At 33.7% G+C, this 26,855-nt stretch overlaps 1 protein-coding gene across 1 annotated transcript in view; it reads right to left on the reverse strand.

Moving 5' to 3' along the window:
* The window catches only part of LOC138328286 (guanylate cyclase soluble subunit alpha-2-like), a 55,863-nt gene that overhangs the window by 9,531 nt on the left and 19,477 nt on the right, over positions 1 to 26,855 (reverse strand). The window contains exons 2-6 of the mRNA XM_069275028.1: positions 15,254 to 15,324; positions 14,516 to 14,637; positions 6,947 to 7,656; positions 6,279 to 6,458; positions 469 to 607 (exon numbers count right to left, since the gene is read on the reverse strand). Of these exons, the coding sequence (XP_069131129.1) occupies positions 469 to 607; positions 6,279 to 6,458; positions 6,947 to 7,656; positions 14,516 to 14,637; positions 15,254 to 15,324 (1,222 nt within the window). The remainder of the gene's footprint in view (positions 1 to 468; positions 608 to 6,278; positions 6,459 to 6,946; positions 7,657 to 14,515; positions 14,638 to 15,253; positions 15,325 to 26,855) is intronic.

A 26,855-nucleotide genomic window follows, 5' to 3' on the forward strand; every position in this document is an offset into this window, starting at 1 on the left:
GAGTTGTGGGGAAGTATTAATTGTGACGTCATGTAATTGCGAGCGTAAAGTCATACTTTTGGAAGAAAACGACGTGAATTGTGCCCACGAAATAATGATGTTAAAATTGAAACATACCCTCAAGGGAGCTTGCTCCATAATATGCAAAGACGGAATAAGTTTCTTTGAAATAAATCACTGGATACATATCCTTGAACAGTGTTTTCAACTCAGTACTTTGAGTGACGTTTTGTTTGTTAAGGAAGAGTATATTCTCAATGATTAATCCTTGACGGTCGTCCATATATGCTACTGGTTGCCAGTAAATTCAAAGCATACTTAACACTTGATTTTAAAATTTTTGTCACATTCAATATCGTTAGATCGTAAAACCTGTGAAACTTTAAGTAAAATAAAGTTAAGCAAGCTAACTTTGATTGCTATTTGCACAACATGGTGAAGGTTTAAAGCACTCTATCAAAGCCTCACCTCTCCAGAGACGCTCGGCGATGTTCGCGGGGAAGATCATTTCGAGTAGCTCTATGTTTTTAGCTTTCTCGTGTTCTACAGCCTGTGTTCCTTCAATGATACCATTCTTCAGCTCTTCCATACGCTTTTTCAAACTTGCCTGCAATAAACAATTAAATTTTTATAGACATATTACGTCAGCCTCTTTTTTATGAGTTTTGTATTTCTGCTTAAAATTACAATGACAATAATATTTCTTCAACCCGCACTACAAAAACGCGCTAAATATTTGAATGTGCTTTTGAAATGTTTGTACCAGAGTCAAACCAGATATTAAAATCTATACTGCAATAAACCACAGCTTTATTCTTTTATGATAATATCAATGATACGCTGGCTAAGGACGGACACAAACAAAATTGCTGCTTTCGAACGGGATTGTTATTACCAAATTCGTCCTGGCCAGCATACAATGACAATACGGACCAAAACAGATATTCAAAAGGGAGACTTCTCGAAACAGAAGAAAACGTTCAAAAGACATTGATTTGAAAACAAAATTTTACGAAAAACTAGAACTGGGACTCAAAAAAGAGGAATTTTTTGTCAGCACAAATTATTGATAGAACAAAACAAACGCAGTCTCTTCTTTGTAATGGATATTTACTATGATACCGAATATGGGGCTCCGTTATTATTTCCAATTTCGAATAAGGTTCTAATCGCGGAAGCCATTCAAACAATACAATAAAACACTGGAAGAGAAATATATTATCCTGGGAACAGCAGCGTATTATTATCGACCGGCTTGTCACGGGTCTGATAATTAACCATTGGGTGAAACTGCTACGGGATGTTATTTATCAGCTGGCCAATACGCTTCATCTCGAGGTAAATTACTCGAGACTTGTCTAATTTTGATCCTCATATGAGCAGCGTATAACGTGTTATCTTTTGATTTATTATTCCCCTAACAAACATTGACCAATATCAATGACCACCGGTCATTGTGGGGGCAAAGGCATGGCCGGAGTTCAATCAGGACATATGGACAAATATCTCACACATATATTCATATTCGGAATTAATATCGAGAATTCCATTAACATTCCGGGAAATAGACAGCTGTAGGTTGTTACATTGGTGTTTAATTAGCTTTATGTTAAATAGAAATTTATGTGTTATTAAAAAATGGCTGTCTTGCACAAACAGATAATATGATACATATCATCAAAAATGATAACAGCTCTCTATCAATTATTATGCAGGACTAGACTTTGACGAATTAAGAAAAAGATATAAGCAAAAGTCATATTCAAGTGAATCGGATGAAATACTTAAATCATCCCTTATAATTTTTATTTTAAAGCTTAAAATAGATACAGTTTTCACAGATTTCAATTCTTTGTTAATTCAAAAGTTCATATTTTCAACTAGGAAAGATATACAATTCACAAGGCTGCAAATGGTTGGGCATTTGTAGCCTTGTGCATTTATATTGCAAGCTTGGAATATCAAATATGTTTCATTGCAACCCCATTGATTCAAACATGCCACGATGATATGGGAAACCGCAGTAGAAAAGCTGCCAAATGGAATATCAAACCCGGACCATCGACAGGTCGTGGCGGTTCCAGTGAGTATATAGACAATACCTTATGGACTTAACAGAGTCAACATCAACATGAACAGGGCTACATTGTAATCACTTTGTATATTGATGTTTGGTTGGGAAGAAATAAGCGTTTAGTACCCATATATTTATGTGAATACTGAAGATCGCTTGTACGTAATGTCTCCCTAAACAATTGTTCGCTCAAGAAATTCAATTTTTAAAAAATGCCACATCTTTTGCGAAATTTTTATGGTCATGTTACTATATCTTATATCATCTTATCTTGTATAAGATGATTCTTTTTCTGTCGCTATTTAATATCACCGCGGCTCTACACAAAATAGCTGCAATATCGACAAGCACATCTGTTTATAAGACTGAAACCCATACTAGCGAAAACCGCGAAAAGTATTAGATGGACAAATGACAGATTCCAGAGTAGGTTGTGTTTTTTTTCGCGGGGAACTTTTCAACCTAAAACTACTTTTCATCTGGTATCAGAAGTATAGTCCAACATTAATCTACATGTTGCCATTGCTACCTAAATCACTTGACCGTGACAAATAAACGCTTCTACATCTTTTGATTAATCCAGGTAAAGTATTAACGATAACTGATAAGAACTATCAAATTCACCAAATTCATTTATACGAACCGATATAATCTAAACAAAAGCCTATTTTAAACGACAGCGCGATGTCTAAATAGATACATCTAGACCAATCATAGGGCTCCTACTATATAAACCCAATTTTGTTGCAAGTATACAATGGAGCCTGGTTACGGTACATGTTTTAAACACAATAACTTTTTATTCCTAGCATGAATATAGGGTTTATCAGATCCCAGGTCATCTGAGACTCTTTTCAGTCATAGACAACTCGTCTACGATACTCACAACAATAAAGTTTTAAGGGGACCCAGGGACAAAGCCAATTTATACTTATTGTACTTTGCCAAGATCTAGCGCGACCCGAGATAAAATAGACCATCGCCTGTAATTACAGGCACGTCCATATTGGTAATGGCACAAAAGTGTGCGTTGTTTGGAGTTTCAAACGGTCAGCGTATCTCACGAATTAAGTCGAAACAGTAAGTTTATAAAGCGAATTTACAATAATAAGTAATATGATTAGATCATCTTTGTATACCATAATTGGCTTTGATAAGCCCCCTGAGTCGGTGTATACGTCAAAGAGAGTTTCAGTTCCCGTTCTTTACTTTTGGTCTAATGGGTTATCTAAAGTTTTACAAAGGATAAACAAGGACCCATTAGTGGTGAACAACCCAGTTATTGGACTTTGGTTTACTATACAGAAGTGACACGGGACCAAAACCCTCTTGTGTGATTACTCAGGCCTAGAGTACATTGTTGTGTTGTACAGGGAAACGCTAAATCGCTAAGTCAACGTGTCCATCCTTTGTTATGGTAGGTAAAGACAAATCCTTCTAAAGTGCTGACAGGACGTGCAGTGTTATGTAAAGCCATGCAATACCTCTGTTCATGTATAATATTGGATATGTGTGTTTAAGCTCTCATATTCTATTAAATGGGATACACTATATTACCTAAATGGTCCTTTCAATACGGTATATGAACTATAATTGCACAACATACATTTTTTATAGAAGAACCAATGCAGTTTCCAGGTATATCGTATATAGCACTGTCTACTAAAGAAATCATACATTGTTACAAATTCAATATTTTAAAATAAAAAAGTGGGTTTTTACTCAACCTGAAGTTTTCAAATGTCATTGCAAAGCGACATTCATATTGGATTTAAAAATAATTTGGTCATTGTAAATGTGACATTGACATAAACGCACTCCCTTGATGTAGATGTTAGGATAAAAGCTAAATCCAGTATGACAGTTTTGTATTGTTTCCAGTTAGAAGGCATTACCGATGTTGCCTTCAATTATTTGCGCTTGAGGTACTTTTTCTGATTGTATTGTGTCTCTAGCCCGTATGACATAACATAACAATTATTGTCGGTATTATATTTTAACAGACAATATAATCTCCAGGACTATCGATGGGATCATGTGCTGACGAACCAGACGGAAGTGACACTTCAGCGCCATCTAGTGTCAAATTATTGGACCTTTTAAAAGCAGAACGAATTGTTTGACCACTTTCCAGATATCGTATCTATTAAATGTGCTCCACATGTGGTGCACATTAAGATTAACAAAAACAGGAGTATGTGGTCGATACGTCTACTTGGGTGTAAAATGCTGCTCCCGTCGCCCATAAAGGCAATGTCAGTACTTCGGCATCTCGCCAGACATACAAAGCCCTTGAGATGAGACCAGTCTGTCTATGGCCCTAGACACATTATTTGGAATATTTACATTTCTTGTATTGCTGTTAATTGATTATAGGACGACGTTGCCTTTAATATATTCAATTATTATTCACTTATTTCTTATAGAATTTATCTCCCGATAAAAAGTGATCATGAATGACATTGTCATATAAAAGACGCGGAACACAATTTCCCGAAGAATTCTTTGACCAACACCAAATATCTTCTAGGCATAAGTTGAACAACTTTGTATTTATTTCCAAGATTAGCATTGCCAAAGTCCGTCATTATGGTCAGCCGGGGTCAGTGAATAAATGTTTTACATTGATTTTTTTAACATCTTGGCATAGGACACGTTTGTAAATGTAGGGTGTAGACAATTAAATTCAAAAGAAGCTAACGTGGTGTCTTTCGATGCCTTTTACGATATGTCCTAGGGGAAACACATTTTAATATCTCCTTCATTTGCTCTCGCTACGTTGGAAGACATTGTCACAGGCTTAATAGGAACAATATTCTAATCGTATCCATAGCAACATTAATATCTACTATTATGAAAATAGATAACAATATGTTAGCATTATGGTGGAAAGTCGTCAAATCACCATATGAAAATCGTTGTATTGCAAAAGAGAAAACATATTATTTAAACTTATTTTTCCATTTCGATAATGTCACAATGTTCTGTGACTTTTGAATCTAGAAACCATTTCCATCCTCTCCTAAAATAAATAAATTATACTGTGTACAATTTACGTACCGTGAAGTTCAATGTTGACTACGTATGTTGAAAGATCAAGGTAAATAGAAAAGTGTTTGTCTGTGTTATATAAGAAAACGTCAGTACGTTTTATCATGATGACTTTAAACATTCACCTTGATGACCAAAGGTCAATGACAACTAATGACACTGGTTGGCCAAATATAGAAGCGTTCCTTCTTGTACCTCCTAGTCAGTCATAAGGTCACATTGTATGGCATCGAGCTTATTTCCCCACATAAGAAGATGTTTCAATTGTCTATTCAACAGATTGATTTCGTGGCATTTCAAGATTCTGCAGCCCACGATCTATAAATACAGAATTCTTAATTTTGATGGTGTTTCTGTCTATCCCTATAAATGTTTTATTAGATTTCCAATTCTTCACTGCAAAATACCATTATGTAGGAAGCTTTTACATGTAACTTCTTACATTATTTATAAGTTTGGCTACTAGATAGATTATTTGATAAACAATCTGGTATCGGTGTTCGCAGCAGCAATATTTCAATAATCAAACATTTACAAGAAAGCAGTTTATGTCTCTAAAGATTGTCAAGGTGAAATTATGTATTCATATGCGTTACACACTGATGAGTGCATGCATCCGTCTGGAATTTGTATATACACCAAAAAAGCTGTTTTATCAACTATATATTATTAATGTGCATAGAATAAAAATGTTTTTCGTTGGCATTTTATCAATCGTCTTGTCCACAGGGAAACTATCGCATAGTACGAAACGATATGAAGCGATGAAATAATAGATTATTCTATGCCATATAACTTTTACCCTATGTTAATAGGCTTAAAGGTATCAATATGCTCGGATATTGATTTCTTTATTATATGTGTGTCACTTGACGTAAAACAATGAATGTTTTAATTCTAAATGTCAATTTCAAGTGTTTGCCGATTTTGACTTGCAAAATGTAATTTATGTAATGTAGAAATAAATTAAATTTGCAATGATCTTGTAGTCTGTAGTAGGGAGCATTTGACAAATATGTCATAAATGTCTTTCATATCCGTTTCCATAATTGATTAAGCATTCCATCTTGCATATTTTAAGCCATTCACCTCCTCATTGTTAATAATCCTGGTTCTGTCAATGAAAGTCCTATCTGACATTTAAACACATTACCTGAGCTTTCGTCTGCTCTCCCACCAGAATGACGTCACGAGTGGCGTCATGGATAGGAACGTCAGAGATGTACAACCCTTTCGCAATCATCTCATCTAGCTTCTCAATACTCGGGGAGCCAAGGAAAAGGATTGCGTCTGACTCCTGAAGGTAAATCATCTGTCCCTTCAGAACGGTGTCCTGACAACCAAGAAATGCAATATAAAGTAAAGCACGTTTATAACGAACACGATAATAACAAATTCATGGTTATAATTTAGTACTTTTCATTCCCCCTCAAGGTTCCTATAAGATGTATATAATGTTTGTATTACAAACTATGCTTATGACGAAGTGATTCCGTTGGTCCTCAAAGGTTTGTTATAACATTGTTGACTGTATTAATAATGGAATGGCATCTTTGTTAAAAACTATAGAATATTACTGAAAATTTAAAAAAAACTTTAGAAATAACAAAATTAATAAACAAGGTCATATTGCCGTTAAGCAAGCAAACACGAAATAAAGTCGCTGCAAAATAAATTAATTTTGGTTTACATTATGAAAAGTCATTCTAATCAATGTCAAAGTCAAATTATTTAATAAATCAAATGTTAATAATGTACCAATACATTTTATCGTTTATTTTACATTAGATCTTCTAAAAATATGACGAAGGGAGACTATACCTGTGAAAGCTGGTTTCCCCCTCTTTGTTGGGATTTTGTCTCTAACACAAATGAAAAGTTCACTCTTGACAATAACTTTGAGAAGGTTAGTTCATCAAGCTTTGGACTCTTAACCTCAAAGTAGGTATCAAATCTCTGCCCCTTTTTAGCAAATCCTGGTGCTATCATTTTCAGAAGAGCCGATCCTAGTTGGGTGATTTTCAAGTCCCTATCAAAAATAACATGGAATGGAAATGTGGTACAAAATGTGTCAACGCCAATCTTAAGATCGGCCGGGTCATCGGATGTGGAAGCCCGAAAGGTACTGAATGTGCACTCCTTGCTATCCGAGTATTCTCTGGGTTTTATATTGAACACATGATGTGTCTTGGAAGCTTTTTCACTAACTTGTAATGAAACCTCGGCATTCACTGAGAACATGACTCGAGCGACAGATTGTATAATCCCACCATAGAATTCAAGGAGGTTTCGACGTTCAGAGTAAAAATGAAGCTCGACGCTTCCTTTTGAAGTATGAGAACATCGGAAGGATGGAGGCACTTGAGAACCAAACTTAGGAGATGTTCTTATATGTTCGTGAAGTCCGTCAAGGTTGCTGAAAAATTCTACCATGTTGCTCCCCATCATTCCAAGGGACCGCCCGTATTCAGTCAGGCAGAGTTGAACATATTCATCTCCAAGCATTCGTAAGACCTTGTCCTGTTTCACACCTGAAAGAAAAAAGGAATAATTTAAAATAAGAATTAACAAAATTAAACTCTTTCATGAAGTTATGAATTTTTTTTTTAAAGTAATTTGTTTCAATGAAAACAAATCAGTGTTTTTATTTGGAAGGCAACTTATTTGTTCGGGATTTGTTTGTTTATATGGAAATTTTATTTCAAAAACTTCGCAAAAAGCTTTGAATGTACAATGTCTCGGTAAGAAATTGGCACCGATTCAATGCTAACACTGATAATAACGGCAATACTGTTAACAAAACCGTCTTGAAAATTGAAAATGATAAAAAAACTATGTTTAGTTTTAGCATTTTTGCTTTCATATGTATTAGCCTCCATACCTGCATTATTGTTCCTAAAATACCAATGGCTATTGATTGTACGACAATACCTCAGTAGTAGTTCAAGGTCAAACAGTATCAAATTGTTAGGGATAAGAGACTGAATCTAGTGTCGACGTAGCTGGAGGAATGATACTATTTGGTGTTATATTCGACATTTATTGACATTCGACATACCAGGAGTAAGACTGAATGTTCACCACTACCTTATACGCGTGCTCAAAATTAGTCTGGGAGTTTACACTTAATACACCAAGTCTTAAAGTAATGTTGTTTAATTTAAATTTATATTCGTCAGAACCCCCAAAGACAATAAGCTTTATTTCTTAAATGACTAAAGGAAAGAATAGGTCTGTGGTGTAAATAACGGTAATATTCAAGTGTATTAACGGTTTGATCGAAGGATTAATGTCTTCAAATATTGAGGCTGAATACTCGAAATAGGATAGGTATCTAGGGAAAGATACTAGTACAACCAAAGAAAGTACAAATACGTTGTCAATTCCAAAGGGTTGCCATGGGGATATGTTAACAAAATCATTAAAGATTAGAAATGAAATAACAATTATACTAAAGGTCAATTAAAAAAACCGACTATTTAGGTAGTCGAACTTCGTTAACACGAATTTTGTTAACATTAAAACCCTGTTTAATTATTTAGTATTTAAGTAAATTTTCGCTATACATTCAATTCTAAAAGGTTACCATTGGGATATGTTAACAAATTATCATCAAAGAATGATGATGAAATAACAAATTATACTAAAGGTCACTTAAAACGAACGCCGAACTTCGTTGACATGAATTTATTTAACTTTAAAACCCTGTTTAATTCCAAATATTTTGTTACATTTTCGCTATACTTTAATGTTAAAGTAAACTCGAATACTCGGATATCTCGAGCTACTTCGTGGTCCCGTCAATATCGTGTTAACGAGATCTATCTGTTTCCTTCTTCTGTATAGTATAACCTTAGAGGAATACTTACGATGACACATTTTGAACCATATTGAGTGAATAAAATGCCATGGAAATGATAGCAAATATTGAGTGAATAAAATGCCGTGGAAAGAATAGCAAAAGAAAAACTCCAGTTTATTTATAAGTTTATTTTTAAAAGCCACTACCTTCCCACTGGAAATATCACATCACATTGAATGGGTGTATAGACCTTGAAACTTTAAACTTTTACCCGTACAATATCACCATAATAAAAACAGACATGAAATCGAAAGGTCACAGAAAGGGCAGGGACAGAATCTAAATATGTATGTTTATCAGAATAACCATGACACCAAATCTGAAGTTCAGAAAAAGAGCTAAAATGTCATCCTGTTATTTCGCATTGTTTACTACCCTTCGATATTTGCGCATGATTTTGAGCCAATATGTTCGCTTACAAACAGAAATTGATAGAAACATATCGAACGTCAAATATCTAGCCAATGGTAATCTCAGAGATGAATGCGTATTTGATCAGGGAAATCATTGGGGAAACTCTGCAATCATATTTACTTAATTAGATCATATGAGTGTGATGAACATTCATATGACGTGTCATATGTATAATTCTTGTTGGTTACATCGTATTTGATACGGTAATTAGAGATTATTCTATCTTCCTTGCGTAATATTCATAAACGTGAAACTTTTGATTGCGGTCAAAATATCGTACATAGTTGTTTTTGCACAAATGGTTTCCTTTGGCGATTTCCCGAGTTACTACAATTCAAAACCAGTTGATGACGAATATCCATTTAGCTTATACTGTTATATTGTGTGTTTAATTCTCAAAATGCCTGTTATAACAGATAATGGACCAGAATATCAAACAACAATGTATGGCATCATGGATTCGTTTTAATTGCAGTTACTGAAAACAAACATTCTTTTGCGGCTACTAAATTTCACGATTTTCATTTCAAAATAATTTCGCGAAAATTAACATTTGCGGATTTAAAAAATGAAAGGAAATTCCTTCCAGCATAAATGGTGCTGCTATTGATTCGTGAAGATAAATTCTCGCGAATTTACTTGGAACGCAAAATTCGCGAAAGCAAATCGTACATGAAAGAAATTTAATTAAAAAAAGTTATTGTTCTTTGTTCTTTGAACATTATTTGAATTATTAATGAACAAAACTAATTAGAACTGCCATTTCCTTTGTAAAGTGTATTGGGTAATTATATCAATCTCGATCATTATAACATTCAGTGCTTTTAAACCTCACCAATTTTAACATTGTTTCAAACATTATTATAATCCTTATATGACATTGACACGTTGTATGCGTCACAATATTAACCTACTCCTTAACTACTTTGTTTAATCACTAAATGTTATCTGAGATCGCCTTATGACGTAAACCGCCGAACAGGTATACAACACTTAGGGTTATATAGCTACACAGCACTTCAGAACGCTCTTCAGATTCCGATTATCAGATACTGTTAAGACAACAATAAATACACTCAAAGACGACTGCTGTGATAACTCTAAGGTGTACTTCAGTTACTGTGAAAAGGTTATTATGATCGATATTATTCATTTTCAAGGTATAGTACTTAATGAGCTACTAATATATGAGGACGAAGGGGATAGTGTTATGGTCGACTGCTTTATGTAGTTGAAAAGTACTTACAGTTTTTACGCCTTAAAGTTGTATGCTGTGTGACTTGTTGTATTTTTGGCATAGTTTTAAACATTCGATTAAACCGATTTTTGTAAAGTTCATATTCGCAAAGTTATTAAACAATTAAATTAAAATATCGATTTTTAACGTATACACGTTTAAAATAGCTCGGAAGTATCCGAACTTGTCCGATCTATTCCGATCTGTACGGGTATTTCCGATATTGACCACGTGACACGGCTTCGGAAGTTCCGATCTATACGGGTATCGCCGATGTCGGTCACGTGATGCAACTCGGCTTTCCGATATTACCCGAAAGTTAAAACATGGTGTTGACTGTGGCGGTTCTTTCAAAATGTGTGATATTTCTTGCGACATTTACCGCTATGTCAATAGTATAATCATATAGTACCATCCATATTCAAACATTGTATGTTTTACGACAGTTTGTGATGGTGAAAATAACAGGAAATACAACTTTAAAGATTTAGAGTTAGCCATGAAATTTCGATATCTTTGTTTCATTACAGATAATTAATTTTCTAAACAGTCCTTATTGCAATTTCTAATGTAACAACAACTAACTAATATAAGAAGATTTGAAATCGTGTTTAGATAATTCGAACTTGGTTACCATGGCAACCATTGAATAAATATCCGGTGAAGCACCAATACAAACTGTTGAATGGAAATGCACTCTGTGACCCCTAGTGAAGGAGGATGACAGTATCCCTGGAGCAGTTCAGTTGATTGGTACTTGAAAACATCCAACAAAGAAAAGTCAAAGATGCTGACATTGTAAAATTGTAAAACGGAGCTAGGTGCGTTCGATGTGGTAAACGTCCACAGTGAAACATGATTATTTCTACTTTTATTTTACCGTTAATCACTTTATTAAGACAATACGTTTTCTTAGTTATACAGCCTTCCTCGAGGGTTAAATTAACACGGAAGTTGCTTAAAATATTTAATTAACTGCATGTTCACTGTAGGACATTGACCTACACAATTTTGAAAATTGAAACAGAAAGGACTATGTATGGTTTTGGTACCTTGTTGGAACAAGAAATTCAGTTGATTTTTTAAAAACATTTAGTACATTAATTGATTAAATTGTAATAGAAGTTTTCTAGTGTTTCTGCTCCAGTTGCCGTGGTAACAAACCGCAATATTCATATATTTAGTTTAGTATTTAGTCATTTTTGGCATATTTTTGGTAAGTTTTCGTTCATGAAACCTTGAAGAAGCCTAATACTTATTATTAAATATTTACAGTTTGCAATGACATGGACTCAATAACCATGCTTTCTAGTATTATCATTATCAGTGTATAATGATAACACAACACGCGTGACAATTCTATTATTACGGGAATAGTCGATGGCATAGCAACGTGAGGTCATGGCCCCACTTATGATGGGAACATATGAATGACTCGATTCCAACCAGCTGTTCAATCGGATTCGTTGAAGATGACGGGAGAGAGAAAAAATATGCGTATTTCAATAAAAAAATATGCAACTGCCGCGAGAATAAATGATATTACGTGAAAAACTGTAAATATAAGGAATATATTTTTATTTTGTTGAGGTTATGAGGGTATAATGATAATGGAGCCCGTGTAAAATTTATGTAACCCGGCTTCGCCGGGGTTACATAATTTACAAATGCTCTATTATCATTATACCCTCATAACCTCAACAAAATAAAAATATATTCCTGAAGTATTGATAATGATTAAGAATTATAATATTGTAAGCGGAACAAACATATTTTTAATATAATTTTAAAGTTTGCTTGTAATTGTTCTATAGTATCAACATGAACAACTTCAAATATTGACAACATTTTCTCATTTACATGATATATGGATGTGCAGGATGATCACCATAGCAACTAAAAATGCAATACTATCATATTAATTGTACCAGGGTTGTACTCGATATTAAAAATTTAATCATTCAATCATTCGGGGTTAACAAGTCATTCATAGTCTTTTAGATAATTATTGTTTAGGCCATTTTTCTTTTTTGGTCTTCTTTTTCATTTGTTTTTACTACTTAGATACCACCTATCATTATGTATACATATTGTTTAGTGTATTGAAGTGGGTTTTTTTCGGAGATACAAAGTCTAGGCAATCATTGCATTCAATATAAAAACAACATTAAAACGATGCAATGTAATCAAATATCTGCCAATTTGATTAATGATACTTTTAGCTTGATTGGCCATACATCTACAATATTTTACTTTAATTACTTACGTACTTTAGATATATACATGGATATAAGTATATATTCGTAGACATTTTGTCTTGATGGCGTCACAAAAGATCTTAGTGTATTGTATTACACATTCAGTAAATACGAAAATATCCTCCATTTCAATATTAGATGCACTTTAGAAAGCATTAGCAATTATATAAAAATCTAAAACAAATTTGAAATGCTGTTATTTGATTTTGAATAATAATACACATCAAAGACTGACTAAGAATATTAAGCGAAATCCGACGCCATCTAGTCTTATTCCCAAGAGAAATTGTCACAAATTCGTTTCAAAATCAAAACTGACATTGCTGTATCAGTTATTGAATTTCCTTACTGCTCAAATATAGAATAGCAATATCAAGTTTAGAATTCAGTTAAACATCTAAATTGTGACATGTTGGTTGAATCACACACTTTTATCAGACAACGACTGAAATTGTTATCTAAAAAAAATATTACTAAATCAAGTGCAGTGCGTTACTATAAATAACTGAGATGAGAGTGAGAGTTAGACCTGGCAGATTGGTGGCGAAAACAACATGAAAGACTCAAAAGGATGGAATGGCATAGTATATATCAATTTGGAAAATACTTAGACCTTGCAAGGTAGACAATATTTTACTATGTATCATTTAATTTATCAAGTCAACCATGCTAGAATTTCTTTCTTTCTTTATCATTTATTTTTCACTGTTGATGAAACATTGCTCATAACATGGCCACAGAAATCAAATTAAAAGATAAAAGGTTATCCGTTAAAAGCTTGATCAAATTACTGCTAGCATTTTTGACACTGGTTATTTCTTTTATTTCCACACTTGTAGAATTTAATAATTAATACAAGTGACGATGTCCATTCTTGCCATTACCGACAATTATGACATACTGTTGGCGATCATGCAGCAACATTTAGAGCTTAAATTGGCCGCCTTGTGGCGCACTTATTTCTCAATTACGCGCCTCATAAAGGCAACTCTGTTTCCGGTCAATCACAATAAAGTAAAAATTAATGTGCGGAGAGTTATACCGTTGGACAACAATGGATAATAAAGGACAAAGTGTAGTTTAACGCACGTGAGAGTGGTAGGCCTCAAGGTGGTTGAGGCAAAGTAAGGGGTCACATGGGCTATTATATAACACCAAAACATTTTTGTGTAAAGTTAGTTATCAAAGTTTCCACCAATCAATAATTGTTATTCATCGGGAGAGCACTGTACTTTCGCTGTATGTCCATTTTCGTTATTTCAGAAAAGATCACAGCGATATAACTCCTATCAATATATGTAATGAATAACCTTATAAAATATATAACATAATATTGTCTTTTGTGAATTGTTAACATAGTTTTGTAGCGGGATTGGACTGCGTCGATCGTCATTTTCCAGTAAGCTCAGTCAGTAGAGCATTCGCCTATAGTGTTCGAAGGTGCCGGGTTCGAATCCCTGTCTGGACGCTACATTTACTCCTCAACTGTTACAGTTCCAAACAAACTTGATTTAGTTCTCCCAATATGTGAGTATAGGGTTTCGGGAAATCCAGTTTTGTTATTCTTATCATTAATTAATTTATTGATGCAAGAAGGTTCGAAGTCATAAGCGACTTACCTAGAACAGCAGCTGCTGCATCAGCCATACCAAGAAGGAAGGTTTCATCTATTGCTGCGTGACGTATATCCGGATCCAGGTATGACGTCACAAACGTCAGCTCATCAAAGTTTTTCAAGTTTCTGTAACATAATAGTTGAATGGTCACAGAAAATTACAGCAAAATTATCACATTTCTAATTACTATACGTAAAATTAAATCATACTAAACGATTGCTTAATTTAGATGTAAATTTACTGTTGATTCGTGTGTTATTTTCGCAGGGATAGTATTGTCGCAATTCTGTGTCATCGTGATGATCGCCTTAACTTCATCTGTGAGATACCAAGAAATGGTTAAATCATACATTCATTTCATAAATAATCTAATTATCTTGTTAAAGGAAGGTCTAAACATATAATAAAGGAAGAAACATGACTAAAGTACTTGAAAATGATTTTCTTAAGGATTTTTCAGTCGGTTGAAAAAAATAAATATTGTATATTATTTTCATTTGTGTGCGTTTAATAACATTGACGAGATTAAAATCCGTGAGACTTGAAAATACTAAATTAAGAATCAAGAAATGCATTAAAATTTTCACCAAAGCGTCATAACTCAGATATTTAGACTATAGACATCATACTGACCTAGTCCCCGATACATTTATACTACTCTCATAATGTAACACTTTCACAAGAAGACACAATTGAGGAAAGAACCTATATAATACGATAAAAGTGGTATAGGAAATGTACCTGACGCTCTCCATGATCTCTTCTTCCTTGTCGCGGATCACATTTTGGAAGGATCTGTTTATAAATCCGGTCTGGAAATAAAAAAAATGTAATATTTATTTCAAAATACCTTACGTTTATAAAAGCAAATCAACTTGAATTGTATATTTCGTTTCTCTTGATAACTCATTTGAATTGCAAACGTATAAGCTATTATTTCAGTATAGCAATATACTGCAATAGAAGACCAGCTTCATTTCTTATCCTTCAAGATTGGCATTGTTCATATCAGTGATTGAAATTGTCCATCTGATGCAATTTTCTACCAAGAATCAATGTTTATTTTTCAAAGCGGTGTTTAGTAAGAACGTTATTATGTTTTTTACGCAGAAACCTTATCTATATATTGTTTTCTCTATTGTTACAGTTGTCAAATACATTTCAAAAACACATCATATGCTGATTAACTTATTAAAATGCATTAAATTATCACAATTAGTAAAGTGCTATTATGCATAATCCGGTTCATAATTGCATTCATGTCATCAAAGCGAAATTCTAAAACTTTCATTGTCAGCAATTCGTTCACATGTCATGTCGTATTTGTGAAACTATTCATCTGCAGACCAAATTTGAAATTGAAATTGCAACATTTGCACAAATGATTTCTCCATTAACAAAAAAAATAATCACTTTCAGCTTCTTCACATCTGAGATTTAACAAAACCATATCTGACGTTGCAATACGTTACATACGTCATCCTAATTACAGGAAAAACCGACACAGATCAAAATGACGTTGCTGAAGAAATACCCCACTCAACCTCATGAATACTTCAGGGACTGTCAAAACAAATGAGTGTTTCATCAAAATAAAAACGGCATCCCTGAGGTAAAGGGTATCCAAACTTGTTTAATTCAAACCACGTTAAAAAACGGGATAAGCCATCGTGGAAGAAGAAATTTAAAAAGTTTCAATTTCTAGCAGGCAGCGGAAAGCAATGTCAGAAAATAATCGAATAATGGTTGCACCGTCGAAAGGTACCAATGCGTCCAATCACATGTGATAAAAATATCAATAGAAGGATTATTTTTCTTATCCTTCATGAATGGAGAATAATTGATTCGATAAGCCTTCTGTATTTTAAATGAAAGACAGAGTAATGCTTAACCACATTCTTCACTTCCCTATGTATTTAAGCGTTAGTATAATAAAGGATAAGTTTGGTTTTTCTAAGTAGGTCAAATTAGTCATCAACAAAAAACTGATAAATGATAATTGACATTGTTCACCAGTGATTGGTATTGTTATTTTTATTGATTGATATTTTTCACTAGTGTTTCACATTGTTCGTGAGTGATTGATATTGTTCATCAGTGTTTGACATTGTTCATAAGTGTTTGACATTGTTTATCAGTGATTGACCTTGTTCGTCAGTGTTTGATATTGTTCATCGGTGTTTGATACTGTTCACCAAAGATTGACATTGTTCACCAAAGATTGACGTTGTTTACCAAAGATTGGCATTGTTCATCTGTAACTGGCTCGTGAAGGATAGACATTTTTGATCAGTTATTGATATTTGTTCATCAGTAACTGACATTGGTCGTAATGCTGTTATTGTTCATTAGTGATCGAATTTGTTCATCAGTGTTTGATATTGCTCATCAGTGTTTGATATTGTTCATCAGTGATTAAAATTGTTAATCCGTGTTTGACATTGTTCATCAAAGATTGAAATTGTTCACCAAAGATTTATATTGTTTTTCACCAAAGATTGATGTTGCTCACCAAAGATTGATATTGTTTACCAAAGATTGACATTGTTTACCAAAGACATAGGTCATCAGTATTTGACATTGTACATCAGTGTTTGAAAATGTTCATCAGTGTTTGATATTGTTCACCAAAGATTGACATTGTTAACCAAAGTTTGTCATTATTCATCAGAGAATGACATTGTTCATCAGTAACTGGCATTGTTCATCAGTGATTGACAGTGTCCTTCAATAATTGGCAGTATCCATCATTAATTTAGAGTATATATTCTTATTCAAAGGTAATTTAAAAATGCTATGAATTCTAGGAAACAAGTTTTACTTTCACATGTCAATACATTCATCACCTGAACACTTGGCACAATTGTACTATGATTATTTTGGCATCTGTTGATATATATTCTCCGCAGTTTATGAGTCTACGATACCGATAGCATTGACTTTTGTAATTATCGTACGCTTGGGAAGGAAACAACATAATAACGTTACGGAAATGTCTATTACAAGTGGAGTTATGTCTCCGACCATTTTGATGACCTAAAGTAACATTATAAAGAGAGTGCAAATGATATGCATAAAATTTCGTCTGGTATCCGGTGTAGACCGGATGTAACAGTCTGTAAAACCGGAAGTGTTGAATAACGATATCCCGGATGTACGATCGAACTTTGGCACACGTAATGAATCCAGCGTAATCCGGCGTCTATCAGTACATCTAGCGAATTGTCACCATAAATAGCATACAAACGAAAAGCAATTACAATCAGGATTGCTTTGCATTAAACACTGTGTTCTTGCAATTGTCTAGGTATTTTCATTACACGTTGATGTTGATTTGATGTGGCTCCAGAAGGCTCCGTGTTCACTGACGTGGACATCTTTTATTATTTGATAACATTTGGTTTGTAAGTGTAGCTAATGTTATATATACATACTAAGGACCATTTCTAAAACTCAATTCAAAACGATGTTAGCGATTAACTGATAGTCCATTTCCAGTTAAAATCTTTTAAATTACATTCAAATATTTATTTTCTGTATTAACTCAAAGAATGCAAACCGCAATCGATTCGATCATATGATGTGTATTAATGATTTTGTAATTTGAGCTTGTTAAGATTTTCGTATTCAATTGAGTTCACAGCGAGTTTTATGTTTTTAATCTTTTTTTTTCTATTTTTATGAGCTTTTTTGCATATTATGATTACATTTAGAGATTTTTATTCTGACCCCAAGCAAAAGAAAAGTGCTGTTCAATCAGTTATTTGGAAAAAAAACTACATTGCGAAGCTTGCAAAATCAGGGAACAATGATTAAATAATTTTATGATACCGGATCAGGTGCAATACTTCATTTTCGTGTATGCAACCTCTCTAAATGCGATCTCGCGAGACTAAACAATATCTCGCGAGACTTTGCCACCCACCTTACATACGCACGTTTTGAGCGTGTCATGGCTGCTGGCTAGGACACTTTCATCGTTTGATCACCATAAAAATACTACAAAGCATGTTTTGTATAAACACAATATAATCTTCAGATAGAATCAAAGACGACAGAGAAAACGCGTGCTTTTCACTCCCCGAGGATGTTTTATAAAACAAATTCCGTACCAACTCCACTCCACTCCTCCTATAGGCACAACTGAACAATAGCAATTTGCTGTGATTATCTCATTTGAAATATTCATTCCAATCAGCGATAGTGATCTGAAGTCAGCCATTGTCTGTTTAATTACACATGGCATAGCTGTGTTTACAAATAACGTTACATGTTTGCCTTTAGCTCAGAGAATTTAGCCTCGAAGAACTTTCAGTAATTATTTATAGATAAGGCGAACGGTCTATGACGTCACAAGTTTCAATTCCACTCACAAATGTTTCTATGTTATGTGATTTGTCGAACGAGGTCAATACGAACATTCATCCTTACTGTAATAAACAGCTGGAAACAATTAATTTTATTTCAATTCTATCCCTGTAGTGTAAAAGTTAATCAAGCATTTTTATTACTTACTGAAGAATTACATTTAATATAACTTTGACGTCAAATACTATTTCAGCTTTCATACTTGATCTTGGTTATATATTGAAACATGTAGGATATTGACATTTATTTATCAGTGTCAAAATACATTAGTAATCAGGTAAGATCAGCATAGACCGTGATATAACCAAACGGATGTCGGCTACATAAACAACCGCTATTATATATAAAGATGGGTCAATGAAGTAATATCAACGATATGTTCCGGGTAACACGAGATCCTTACAAACTTATGTCTTTAAGACACGAATCACTTCAAATAGAGGATATGGGGCAAGGAAGTCATCATAAGCGTTTAGACAAAATAAATTGCAATGTATATAAAATAATATGACATTTGATTCAATATAACTATGTAACTACATAAACTGATTATTATTTCAATGAATGTTTTATTCATTTTTTAAAGATTGTTTTGTTAGGAGACAACCTTAAGACAGAATACTATAGGAATTAAATATTAAAATCTTTGGTAAAGGCTTTACAAAAAAAAAGTAAGTTTTGACGATAGTGCATTTTTTGTATGTACACCTTTGTGGTGAAAATATAAGATAAATAGAACATGCATTGTTGAAAAGTGGAGGGTTATTCGATATGCTTTATTTTACGTCATTCAATTTTTTTTTTTTGTTTTTTGTTTTTTGTTTTTGCGTTTTGTTTCGTTTGATTTGTTGTTGTTTATGTTTGTAGTTGTGGACAAACGTAGGAGTACCGTGACGCAACAGCAAGAGATGAATATTAACCCATATCATAAAAGGGCAACTTGTAAAATATCAGATATTAATGGTTACTGGGCAGTCATTTCTCTTGAAGAAACAAAGTGTTCCAAGGAACTATCCTAACTCCCATTGAGCAAAGAAAACATCCTATGAGGGAACTGAATCTGAAAGTGGTACGAAGCCAAACAAAATGTAAACATATATATCTAGGATTGCCATGTGGCGCCCTTGAAAAGACACCATAGTACAGATGGATGTTTTGATGTCAATATATTTTCTTAATCCACAAGATTTTGTATAAAAGATCAAAGCGCGGATACCTTTTACATTAACTTTTAATATCTTCTATAAACAATCACAGTTGAGTTATTATTACTGTAAAAACCCAACGGCTTTCCGAGTAGCTTGGCTTTTCTAAAAGAAGACGATTTCGGGTAAAAATAGCAATATTCACTCGATCCACATGGCTTTCGTGTATAAACAACCCTCGGGGAAATCGACACCAATGTATACAGAAATGTATTCGAGAAAATCCACCATATTACTCCTGCACTTCATATTGCGGCAAAAACTACCGAAAGTGATTTCCAAAACATTATCACAACATTCTTAAACGAATGTTCTTCCTATCACAATCAGTTCGCTTGAAGCATGATTAAGGAAGATAGTAGAATAGAATGAAGCCTGGATTTATCGTTTTCGAAAACAGCGGTTTTTAATATTATTTCTGATGTACGGAATATGTAAATACCAAAATAACACTCCTCGCAGCGATGGTGGTCACGCAAGCTAAATCTATTAAATACTGGCTTATCGACATTGAGAAGAGCACGACTTTCAAAGCCATCGAAAGTCGGTGTGATTAAAGAAACTATGAAACATAAATTGCAGGCGAATATTACGGGGAGATAATGCTATCAACGAGGCAGTTTCTTATAATTAGTATTATGTAATATAAATAAATGTCTGAAGTTTGGGCCTGCGTTATCAAGAGTCTCCATGGGGAGTTAATACAGGGGATGGGTATACAGAAAGCCACACTTTTACAAAGGTAAGGTAGTGAGTTTGAATCTATGATTCAGAAAGGGAGAGGCCACGACGGAAAATTTATCTGCATGTAAGTAAACTGCAATATGTCTTGAAAGATAAGACAAAAATGTATGTAAACTAATTTTTTAAATGAGTAATATAACGGTGGTGTGATGTTTTTGATAATAACACACGTACACTGGCGGAGGGGAATTAGTAGCATTTACCTGGGATATCATTCAAGCTGATGGCTTTGTGTTATATAACTGGTCCTTCGCCCTATGTTTCCCTGATGACGGGATATATTTCATACCCAGTCATTATAGTTACACCGGATGTTTACACCTTGTTGGTCGTTAAATTATATTGGTACATTGAAAATGCTGGTTATTTGCCAAGAATTAACATTAGGTCGGCGATTTTTGTTCACATAATCTTGAAATAAGTTAATTAGATGCTAAACGTTTACAGAAAAAAACTGTTGTAGCAATTTGGTAATATATATATTTTTCCTTATCAATAGGCACATACGAATGTAGAAAGTCGGTCGCTACTTCCAAAGTTTGTCCATAGACCTATTTATGTCTCACAGACATCTCTGAAGCATATGCATATACTACAGTAACGCCGATCTAGAGACTATATCTCCGCTTCAAGGGTCAGTAAAATGAATTGTAGAGACCAATTACCGGTCATGGAAAACATATATTACCAGTCTGTCCAATATATTCCGGCCTAATCGGGACGGAACAGCCTATAATGGTTCGGTGGTTTACTAAAGGGGCCTCGGGGACACTCTCAGACAAATTTCATTAGGACATCCAACACAAATTTTAGGTCCGATTCTTCCTTAAATCTGTCACCGAGATCAATATAAATGTATTTTATTCAAATCACCTACCGACATCAAAGTTTATCTAAAAGACATTTTCTATTCATTAACCACCAGACAAATATAATTGTATTAGATGGTTGATCAATCAATTCTGGGTTGGATGGGTTCAATCTTTACGAAATTAAATGTTTTTATCACTGAAAATAAAGTCCCCTAGCTCTTTGGTCAGTCTGAGTCCCATTTTATCTCTGCGACTCCGAAATTGAACTCGGAAAAATGGAAAATGAAAAATGAAAAATGAAAGGGGTTCCGAAAAGCCAAATGCATCTGTATCACATTATCCTGGTCAAATAATAACCAGAAAATCACCAGGAGAATTGTTATCAAAAGCAAAATTGATTTCTTCTTTGCGGTTCATTTTCACGCTTAACAGATCTTATAATACAATGTAACAATACACTAGAAAATTCAAAGGACATAAAGTAAATCAAATTTCAGAAGATAATTCAGAATATTCGATAACAATTTTTTAATCATATACATTTTAAATGATAGCAGTCGATGAGTATGGTTGTGTATCTTGGCACTTTCCATCACACACTTTTGACAATTTAGTGGTATTCAAGAACATATCAACTTCACAACATATTCCGATATCAAAACCCGGAAAGATGACACCTTTGTTACCAGTAAAAGTACATCCCGCATTCAATCGATTGTTTACCCAGAAATACACAATTTCAATTTTGTCTAATGCAATATCTGGTGTTTCCACCAACTACAGGCCTAATAAATCAGATTTCATAATTTTGTTATGAAAATGTCGTCTGCTGTCAGACAGAAAGGACATCCGGGCATTTGTTCTACTTGATACGGGTCTTGAACTCCATATCACCTTTGGGTAAACACATTGGTTTAGTTAAATATGTAATGATGTTTTAAAACGATTATCTATAATTTAAATCGTTTTAGATGAAAGTCAAAACGGTATTAATAAAAATGTAAATTTAGAAATGTTTTAGTGAGTAATTGCATAAAGTTGATATGGAACCGTTCAATAATGTACTTTTGTAAATGTACTTTAGTAGACCTTGTCTACTCATCAACAACTCCTAAAGGATAATCAATAAACAATAAACACGGCATGTTTACATTTGGTCACAGTTCAGTGATTCCAGGTAAAAACAACAAAAAACACAGTGAATGTATCATACTTGAATTTGTTTGTTCGCTCTATGTGCAATTGCATGACGAAATTACCGATTTAAGTTGTTCAGAATAGTGTCAAATCAAAGATCAATAGCAATTGAAATAAATATGATATATATCAAGACATCATCATTGTACCGAACGCGAAGTTAGTATAGACTGTTTTAGCTTACTCATAGCGTTAAAATATTAATATGAAGCTAGAAAAATTATTCTTTAGTCTTTATGTCTCTACTTATTTAGTAATAACGAAGGGCCGGCGAGAGATAAATATGTCCCGACATAATACTACAGGCCCTTTACCCCTGCGTTGCAAGTTCAAATCCGAGTGGAGCAGTTATCAGTATTGACCGCTGTGCGACGCTTATTCTCCGTGTACTCCTTCTTTCACTCACCTATAAACCAGGCATATCTTCAAATGACATTGACTTTTAATAGAAAGTTAAACTAATACAATTTATCATAATTATTTAACATGTACATTGCTTTATTCTATATCAACATTCAAGGTCATTGACGGATAACCTCTCTGTCTGCAATGTGTCGTGTGTACTGTATAATTGGAAAATTTCGCGGATGTAAAATTTCGCGATTCGCTGTTTGGAATTTATTCGCGTGGGATTATTTTCGCGAATTATCATTGTATTCTTTTAACCGTTATTTATACGAAATGCTTTAATATGTAAACCATGATTCCGAGAGGTTATTTATACGACATGTTTAATATATAAACCATGATTCCGAGAGGTTTTAAATTTGGATGAATTCGCTAATTTAGCGAAATTAAAGCCCTCTAAAATATTAGCAATTTTACAGTATTAGGAGTTCAATTCTTGCCATTTTTTAGTGCTCTAATACCGACACATACTTCCACTTTTTGCATTGCACAACAGAGTCAGGAATAGCATATACTATATATTCGAATACAATAAATAATGTCTGTTTCAAAAGTTTTCAATTAACTTGGGCAATTGTATAAATGTCATTCTTTATAACATTTACTATTTTATAACAGTTTGCGAGACGTTGTATTTTTTGTTTAAGTGTGTCTCGCTTGTAGTTTTTATTTTCGGTTGTAAATATTTCTATTGGAACTTAGTTAACAGGTTCTTTAGTGCAAGACATAACTTGCATTCTAAAGAAAGCAAGCTGTGGAAAAACAGCATGGTTAACCTTTGTTATCAATGTTATCAGTGTCACCTACATTTTTGTGTTATACAGTAGGGTACCAAGAGGGTACAGTGTGGGTTCTCTCGAGGTTTAAATAATTATCATATAACCAGTTAATTTAGTGGAATGATATTTTCGCGATTTCGCGGGACATTGCTACGATCGCGAGAAAATTTCATCCATGAAATATTGAGAAATGGGTGAGTCATAAACCTCCTTAAATCCAGATCGCGAAAATTAAAAAAAAACAACGCTGAAATTTAATTTCATAAATTTGAGTTCAAATCGGGAAAATTTTGAGCCGCGAAGATAACCGGCTATACGGTTTATACTTTCAAAATGAATATATGTAAACATTATACAGAAAGTATTTTGTTAATTAACAAAATAAACGACAATAAGAAATAGGTCTAATGGGCTGCATGTGTGTTTATCCTGTTAATGTGTATTGTGGACATTTTTTTATTCAGAAACAAAATATTGATAATTTCAAGCGAGGATAAGAACACAACCGTAATGAGATCAACATGTAACCAATATCCATTTTTATGATGGGAGATTACTTTTATGACGAATCTAACCGCCTCGAGTTGACATGAGAACAGACACGTTTTTGTTACGTTTGAATTTACGACAAGGAGAGAGAATAAGCATGATGATTAGCAAAAATAAGTTCAAACGTTATAAGATACCATGTCCTAAAACTGTGACCTCTCCCACTTCTTCCTGGTTTAAGAAATCTTACATCCAACAATACACTGTGGCGTTTATTGTCACGGTACTGCCACTATCAGATCAGCGACATTTTGTAACACTTAAATATTACGACAGGGACCTGACTGTAACTCCTTGATTTACATTTTTATTTCATTACCCGTTTGAATGGTATATGTTTATATACTTTTTATTGACATGGATCTCAAATGGTACGTACCCAACCAACTCTAATAACTTTGTTTATTTTATACATGAAGTCTCCTGTTAAAAGCATAAAACCTAGGGGTAAAGCTTAGTTCAAATGTCTCAGGTTCTCATAACATTTCCCTTGTTTATTTTATACATTAAAGCCATTTATCTACAAACAGTTATCAATCTCTTGTGAACAGGTCCTAAACACGAGATGAAAGAGTTTAACATCTAATAAATACAGCCATAAATGTATATTTATTCTAACAACGTTTGTTAAATGTAAACAAACCGATGTACTCACAATCTGATATGTTAGTTTCGTAAACAAACATCCCGGATATTGTAATTAAGTTCATTTTCTAATCAACCGCTGTTGTTATAATCGCGAATGAAAGATTAGTCATTGGAGGGCGAAAATACGGCTATATCATACACGTTTAATGTTCCAGGTGTCATGGATTTGGCAATTTCTCCAAGAGTTCATTTTGGTCTCTTATTCCTGAAAGTGAGTCTAAGGAACAATACAACTTTTTCTCCACGTTGTTCTCTTCTTCTGTCAGTCGCTTTCAAACGTTATTGTGCAATTTAATACTATGTTACTGCATAACCTCCATTTAAAGATGCTCCACCGCCGACAAAGCATAAATGATATTAATTATTTGAAAAATAATTGGTGTTTAATCGAGTATATATATGTCTAATTAACACAAAAATAACATAAAAATAATTTATTTTGCTTTTGGTGCATGCACAATCAGTACTTCACTCCATATAGGATATAGTGCCACGGATTTTTTTCGGGATGCAATTAATTATTTTTCATATTTTAACTTGGAGTTAAATTAGGAGCTCCAACTTTTTAATTGTTGCAATGGTGTAAAGTAAGTAACTTTTGTAACTGAAGAAAAATACTAAATCGTCTGCTCCTGTTTCTGGTAATGAAAATACCATTTGTCGGCGGTGGAGCATCTTTAAGGTATGTTTTCAAGTAACGGATGTTGCCTTCTTTCGATATTGAACATGCCATGAATAAAAGGAACGGAGGGGATGCACGGAAAGCCCTCATCGTACTCCTAGACATTCTCAAGACTTGCTTTAGCCGTGAGAAACGGAAGTTGTAACATGTATTCGAGGCTTCTTGGTGTATGACTAAATAGGTTTGCGACTTAAATGTCACGATTCGACACAATAAACACTGCACATTGTTACTGAAAAATAGTGTTTCCTTGGAAGCAAATGGATTTATCTTGTAACCTAAGTAAATGCTGCATCTTAATAGCATGCGATAAACAACAAACGTATACTATGAGAATTAGCATACATACATAGTCTATATTTTACAAGTGTATGGCTTCAAAGACGGTCTGCGGAGTGGTTTCCGGTACAATCTTCGGATTTCCGGTAAACATGTTAGCTAATAGGAACCTTAGTTGTCCGACATTATTAATGGAATTGGCGAGAGTGGGAAAAATTTTAATGGACTAGCATATTATCTGTATAATTTCACTGAGATTGTCATCCCTTGCAGAATGCGAGCTCCAACAAGATAACCTTTTAGTAAAGCCATAAACAGTTTATTTTCGTTTTATTGGATTTCTTCAGTTAAAACTGCGCATGAAATAAGTTTGGTCAAATCTGGCAGCATCCATCGTTGTTGTGTAAATAGTGAACCGTAGACTGTACAGATGCCTTTTCTGTTTCAGTAGTGTGTTGATTGTATTAAGCGTTATCAATTATTCAGTCAAAAATATACATGGATAACTTTTCCCAGCCGAATTGACGCTTCAGCTGTTTCCATTGTTTATAGTAACACTTTTACGCTTTTTAATGCTTGAGGTAAATTCTATGCTCTATATTTTAGTTCCATTATCTTTCCTACGTCACATAATGTTTTTTTGTGGCTGTTTGTTTATGTTTTGTTTTTGTT

The sequence above is a fragment of the Argopecten irradians genome, chromosome 7, assembly GCF_041381155.1.
Source record: "Argopecten irradians isolate NY chromosome 7, Ai_NY, whole genome shotgun sequence".
In the NCBI taxonomy this organism is placed as follows: domain Eukaryota; kingdom Metazoa; phylum Mollusca; class Bivalvia; order Pectinida; family Pectinidae; genus Argopecten; species Argopecten irradians.